The sequence below is a fragment of the Argopecten irradians genome, chromosome 6, assembly GCF_041381155.1.
Source record: "Argopecten irradians isolate NY chromosome 6, Ai_NY, whole genome shotgun sequence".
In the NCBI taxonomy this organism is placed as follows: domain Eukaryota; kingdom Metazoa; phylum Mollusca; class Bivalvia; order Pectinida; family Pectinidae; genus Argopecten; species Argopecten irradians.
In genome coordinates this window covers 9,100,396-9,106,357 of record NC_091139.1, presented here as the reverse complement: position 1 = coordinate 9,106,357, position 5,962 = coordinate 9,100,396, and the positions used below count along the sequence as shown (strand labels likewise).

General features: G+C 36.6%; 1 protein-coding gene across 1 annotated transcript; it reads left to right on the top strand.

Annotated features, from left to right (window-relative positions):
- Positions 1-594: 594 nt before the first annotated feature.
- Positions 595-4,617, top strand: LOC138326190 (cytochrome P450 2J2-like). Its single transcript, XM_069272318.1, has 4 exons — positions 595-661; positions 2,003-2,333; positions 3,238-3,353; positions 4,436-4,617. The coding sequence occupies exons 1-4, from the start codon at positions 595-597 to the stop codon at positions 4,615-4,617; spliced, it is 696 nt and encodes a 231-aa protein (XP_069128419.1).
- The last annotated feature ends 1,345 nt before the right edge of the window (positions 4,618-5,962 follow it).

Here is a 5,962-nt window from a genome sequence, read left to right as displayed (position 1 = left end):
CAGCCCTACGTGAAGATGGTCAACTCATAACAGACACCACTACAAAAGCAAAAGTTCTCAGTCAACAGTTTCAAAAAACATTCACAACAGAACAAAACCATAACATACCAAACAAAGGCCAATCACCACACCCCATTATACACCTCAAATACACATAACATGCTTGGGAATTACAAAACTCTTAGAAATCATAAACCCACATAAAGCTTCAGGGCCAGACCAAATACATGGGAAAATACTCAAAGAACTAACAGACGTAACAGCACCCAATTTCACAAAAATATTCACAACATCTCTCACCACAGGAAAACTACCACATGACTGGAAGCATGCTCATGTTCACCCTATTTATAAAAAAGGAGACAAACACACAACCCTACACATTATAGACCAGTCTCACTCACCTCAATTTCATGCAAACTCATGGAACATATTATAACAAGCTCTACAATGAAACACCTCGAAAACAATAACATTTTCTATGATTTACAACATGGATTCAGAGCGTCCCGATCATGCGAAACACAACTAGTCACCTTTATACATGAATTAATACAAAACCATAACAACACCAGACAAACAGACATCATCATCATGGACTTTGCCAAAGCATTTGACAAAGTCCCGCACCATCGCCTACAATACAAACTCAAATATTACGGTATTACAGGACAAACACTGACATTGATTACAGACTTCTTATCACACCGCACCCAAACAGTTGTACTTGAAGGGAAACAATCAGAAAAAAATACCAGTTACGTCAGGAGTACCTCAAGGAACCTGTTTGGGCCTAAGGCTCTTCCTCATATACATAAACGAATTCCCAGCATACATCAAACACAGCACCCTCAGACTCTTTGCAGATGACAAAATGTATTAAATTTCTAAAATCATGTTTTAATATCTTATAGTAGTGTTAAAGTGACTAGCTTAAAGTTGTATGGTCTATCACTTTCGCTCTTTTTGTCATAGTTAAAACTGTTTAAGTGTTATACACATTTTTCTCCGTTTCTCTGAGTTTTAAACTTTCTAATTTTACCACTTTTTATAAAGTTGCAGCCCTGGAAGTATTTTTAATTATAAAATTGAAAAATCTTTTTAACGTGCACACTTGAAAAGTAGGCTCGAAAGAGGCCGAATCATTCCGAACTCTTCCGAACATCGTCGCGACAATCTCGAAGTAACACGAGAGTTGTGAAACCGTAAACAAAAATTGTGGTCGACCTCAGCAGACTGGATCTACAAAGAAAATAATGCTCGCACATTACAATATTTGATACACTCATTATTGAATTACGGCAATGTGTGAATTAGATGTTTCTAATACTTGTTCTATGGACATATACCAGCACGATTTGCTCATATTAGCCAGAAGGAAAACGTAAACAAACACATGTGCGCTTACGCTAGTTACCTGGATCACTACGTGCAGGACGTGTGGACGTCAGTCACGTGATACGATTCGGAATTCCGACAAAACCCGAAGGTACTGAACAAAGCGGTGATTGAAGGCGTTTTATTCAAAACCAGGAATATATAATCCCTAGATTTCGGCTCTCTTATAGGCTGACATATGGTTTTGGGGAGCTAAATCATCAAGATACATGTCCATGTTCAAATATCAAATGTTAAAACGACATATCGTTTCAGTGAAAATTACAAGAAATACAACTTTAAGCGTAAATGTTTATAACTTTTAAATATGTAATTATGCATACTCAGTGGCTCTGATAACATCTTTACAACGATTGTAGTTATTTACGAATAGCAATTAAAACATTTACATGAACAAATATTTCATCGTCATCGGATTCTATAGGGTTGTATACATTGAAAAATAGATTTAATACATCGAACATCATGCAACAGAGGTTGTGTTGTTCAACCTTAAAAAATTCTGGCTGTCCTAAGGAAAAGCCTCATTATAGCTATATAATACTATCTTGATCTTTCAAATTCATTTCCATTTTGATTTCATCTGTGGTATTTATCTTCACAGGTATAGTGGTCAGCACGGGAGTGTTCTGGAAAAGCACGCGCACATTTTCCATCGGGGTACTGAGAGAATTCGGCTTTAGTAAGAGATCACTTGAGTCGAAAATACAAGAAGAAATAGCCATATTCATAGATATATCAGCTGACAAAACTGGAGAAGTTTTTTACCTAAGAGCCACTGCACAGACAAGTATATCCAACATCATATGTAGTATTGCGTTTGGACAGCGATATGACCATGATGAGGAGGAGTTCAAGAATCTACTTCACATGTTAGACCAGGCATTCGTCCTCACCGCTAAGGCCAATATTGCAAACTTCTTCCCCTTTCTCAGGTTCGTATTAAAAATTATAATAGAAAGATAAATAAATTGCACTGACCAGAGTTTCATAGACACAGAAGTTATTGAGGAATTCAGGAAAGTTGAACGATATCGTGATTTTATTTTTATTTATATATTTTTTAAATTTTCATTTATTTATTTGCTACGCGAAATCAAGCCAGTCTATTGTTCGGTGCTTCTGAAAATACATTTTGGTCCCTTACCGCCATGGATATTCGTTTAAGAAAGTGCAGTTTATACCAATATTTGACAACGACGTTTATGGCAGGCATTATATATGAAACAACAAATACTTTTATCATACCAAATATATCATGAAAACTGTTTTTTGTGATTGATCAAAATTACATTTTTATCACATAAATATGATATCGTTGTTATCATGAAAAACTATATTTTCTTGTAATCTAGAATATAATATGGATCGTGAAATTCAAAAATAATCGAAATAAGAGAAACTAACGTAAATACCACCATGTGTAGAACATACCTGGATACGCATTGGTTAAATGTCTACATGATTATTTTCCACCATTTTCATTTTCAACAGATATCTACCCGGGGGATTTAACACATCTGAAAGCAACACTCGAAAACATGGGGGAAATTAAGTCTTACCTACAGAACCAGATTGACCAACATAGAGCGACATTTGACGAAGAAAACGTCAGAGACTATCGACGCATTCCTGAAAGAGGAAATAGCACAGGGAAAGTAAGATTTTTTATGCGGTATGTTTGCCTTAATATGAACTATACTGTCTGTGGTCATCTTATCTTAGCTCTTTTCGAGCCTCAAAGAAGTGCTTAAATGTAATTGTACAAATTAAATCTTTTGAAGGGTCGTTCAAATAACTGCAATTGTTATAAATATGCAAATTTATCATTACGCAAAGGGATTTAAAATCGATAGCGCCCTTAAAAAACCACTATGCATTTATGGTCCCGGGGACCATCGGGGATGACGGGAAGCTGAATGGAAAAGACCGTAAGGTTCTTGCCTTCTCATTAGGTAAGTTTGACCAGGTGATCTTCATACTTTTTTGTTTTGATAAATTAAAGCACCAAGGTATCTACGCGGAAGAATAGAGATCGCAGCTCGAATGGGCCAAAGCCCAGTTCGTGAAACGATCGAACTAATAAATTGTGATTACAATGATTACAAAATAAATACTTTTATCCCATAACTATGCATGTTTCACAAAAGAAAACCCATGTGATAAATTCCGTAGCAGTTGGTGATCGTTTATGTTTACACACTCCAGTGTGTAAACACTTGCGGCCTCTGATTGGTCAACACAAAGATCTCTTGATTCCGATTGGCTCTCAACTTCGGGCAACTTTTCATAGCGCATTTTATTTTGAATAGCATTGTATTTACTGTTATAACAGGTATTTGCTCATTCAAAGTATTAAACAATAGAATATTGGCACTCTATTTAGGCACTTTATTATATGGTGAAAAGATATCACTGCATATTGTATCGTGGTAAGTTTCCTTGAATGAAGACGAGAAAATGGTCACCACGGTATAAATTTAGAGTTAAAGTCATGGGATAAACAATTTCCCCAACGCGTGACAGTTGTTAATCATGTTTATCTAAACTCTCGTTAGTTATTTTTCAAATTTCGCTAAAGCTCGTGTCTTTTCAAAATTTGAAAATTAACTAATTCGAGTTTGATTAACATGGTAAACAACAGCCACTTGTTCAGGAACCTCTATTTGAAAAATTCACAATGGAAGCTTTAGTGTAAGATAAATCGTCAAAAGGGATCGTTTAACATAATCGTACATTTACATTTTGTCCCAAATCTTAACGTCAAAGCCGTTTATGTGACTCTACTGTTTTGGAATGTTTCATCTGGTGGCGGATAATGACGATGATATCTATTTTAGCTTCAATTCGAACTGCGCTCTTCATTACATTATTGGTATTCGTAATTTAGCACTCCAAATAGACGTATGGGTATAAGAACATTGATGGAGTTATTTCTCATTTTAACTGAAACGTCATTCGTTTAATACGATGTAACAGCAACGGTCGAACAAATACATTAAAGTGACATGCTATCACATCATTATCTATTTAACAGGAAGAAGAGTGTGTTTTGGTGAAAGTCTGGCAAGGATGGAACTTTTTCTGTTCCTGACGTCTCTTGTTCAGCGATTCAAGCTTCTTCCTGAGGACGAAGACAACCTTCCAACACTTGAACCAGTGGTGACATTAACAAATGCACCACAGGAATACAAGTTCAAGGCCGTCAAACTGAAATAATGTCTGTCAATCAACTACATTTTCTGACATGAAACGAAAGTTATTAAGGTTTTGTAGATAAACACTGACGTCATTGAGGTACAGTTGATTTGAATATGTTTATGTGTCACGAACTGTATATGGATGTGCATGTATTAGGTTTCCTTATGATATACAAGAAAGAACAGAATCTCGTAGTAATAATCACTATACTATATATGCTATTCAAGACTGCAATGCATATCCTCCAGGAATCTCGTAATAATCACTATACTTTATATGCTATTCAAGACTGCAATGCATATTCTCCACGAATCTCGTAATAATCACTATACTTTATATGCTATTCAAGACTGCAATGCATATTCTCCACGAATCTCGTAATAATCACTATACTATATATGCTATTCAAGACTGCAATGCATATCCTCCGGGAATCTCGTAATAATCACTATACTATATATGCTATTCAAGACTGCAATGCATATCCTCCGGGAATCTCGTAATAATCACTATACTATACAGGCTATTCAAGACTGCAATGCATATCCCCCAGACCTTGCAATTTCAAAATCTCTTCACTGGTTGGAATCACGCCTTTAATTCATCAACGATTTCGTCTTTTTTGATACCCCTGGTCACAGTCATGTCATTGTAATATAATATCGACATGGATTTTCAATACCATGAAGTAGGTCGATTATTAGATACATGTAGATCGACAATCTACTGATGATCAGACCATGATTGTAATAAGTAAGCTTTGCCTAGCAAAAAAGGGTCATTAGTCATTTAAGGATCTGTCTAGTTTTGTCAGTGCCTTACAGGTAGTGCGCTGAAATCTTGCTGTCCCCATTGCTTGATCATAAAATTGCGATTTCATATCGCAAACCTCAATAAGATATAATTATGCATTTACGGCATCAGGCTAAACATCAAGCCCTGCAAAGCGAAAGTCTCGCCAAACGAGACTTGGAAAGTCTCAACGAGACTTTAGAATCTCGCATCCCGCGAGATCTTCAGTTTTAAAAATGGCTTCATGCTAGCTGCAGTGCACGTTTGCAAGAAGTATTATGGCGAATTCTAAAGGTGTTTCTTACGTCGAACCCACCCACAATGTGGAGTCGGGGGACGATAGGGATACCGGGCTTGACCCGGACTCCCGACGTGCCGGCGTACGTGGCCGATGTAGAGTTAGAGAGACCAGACACTCCTCTCCTATGTCTCAAACACGTGGTCGGAAAAGTGCCTCAATTAATTTGCGATCTCAATTTTTCTATTCTGCCTAAATATTATATGCAGGGGAAACCTAACCTGCGCTGTCAATATGCCGTAAAACCATTTCAGCGCATAAAACCATGATATT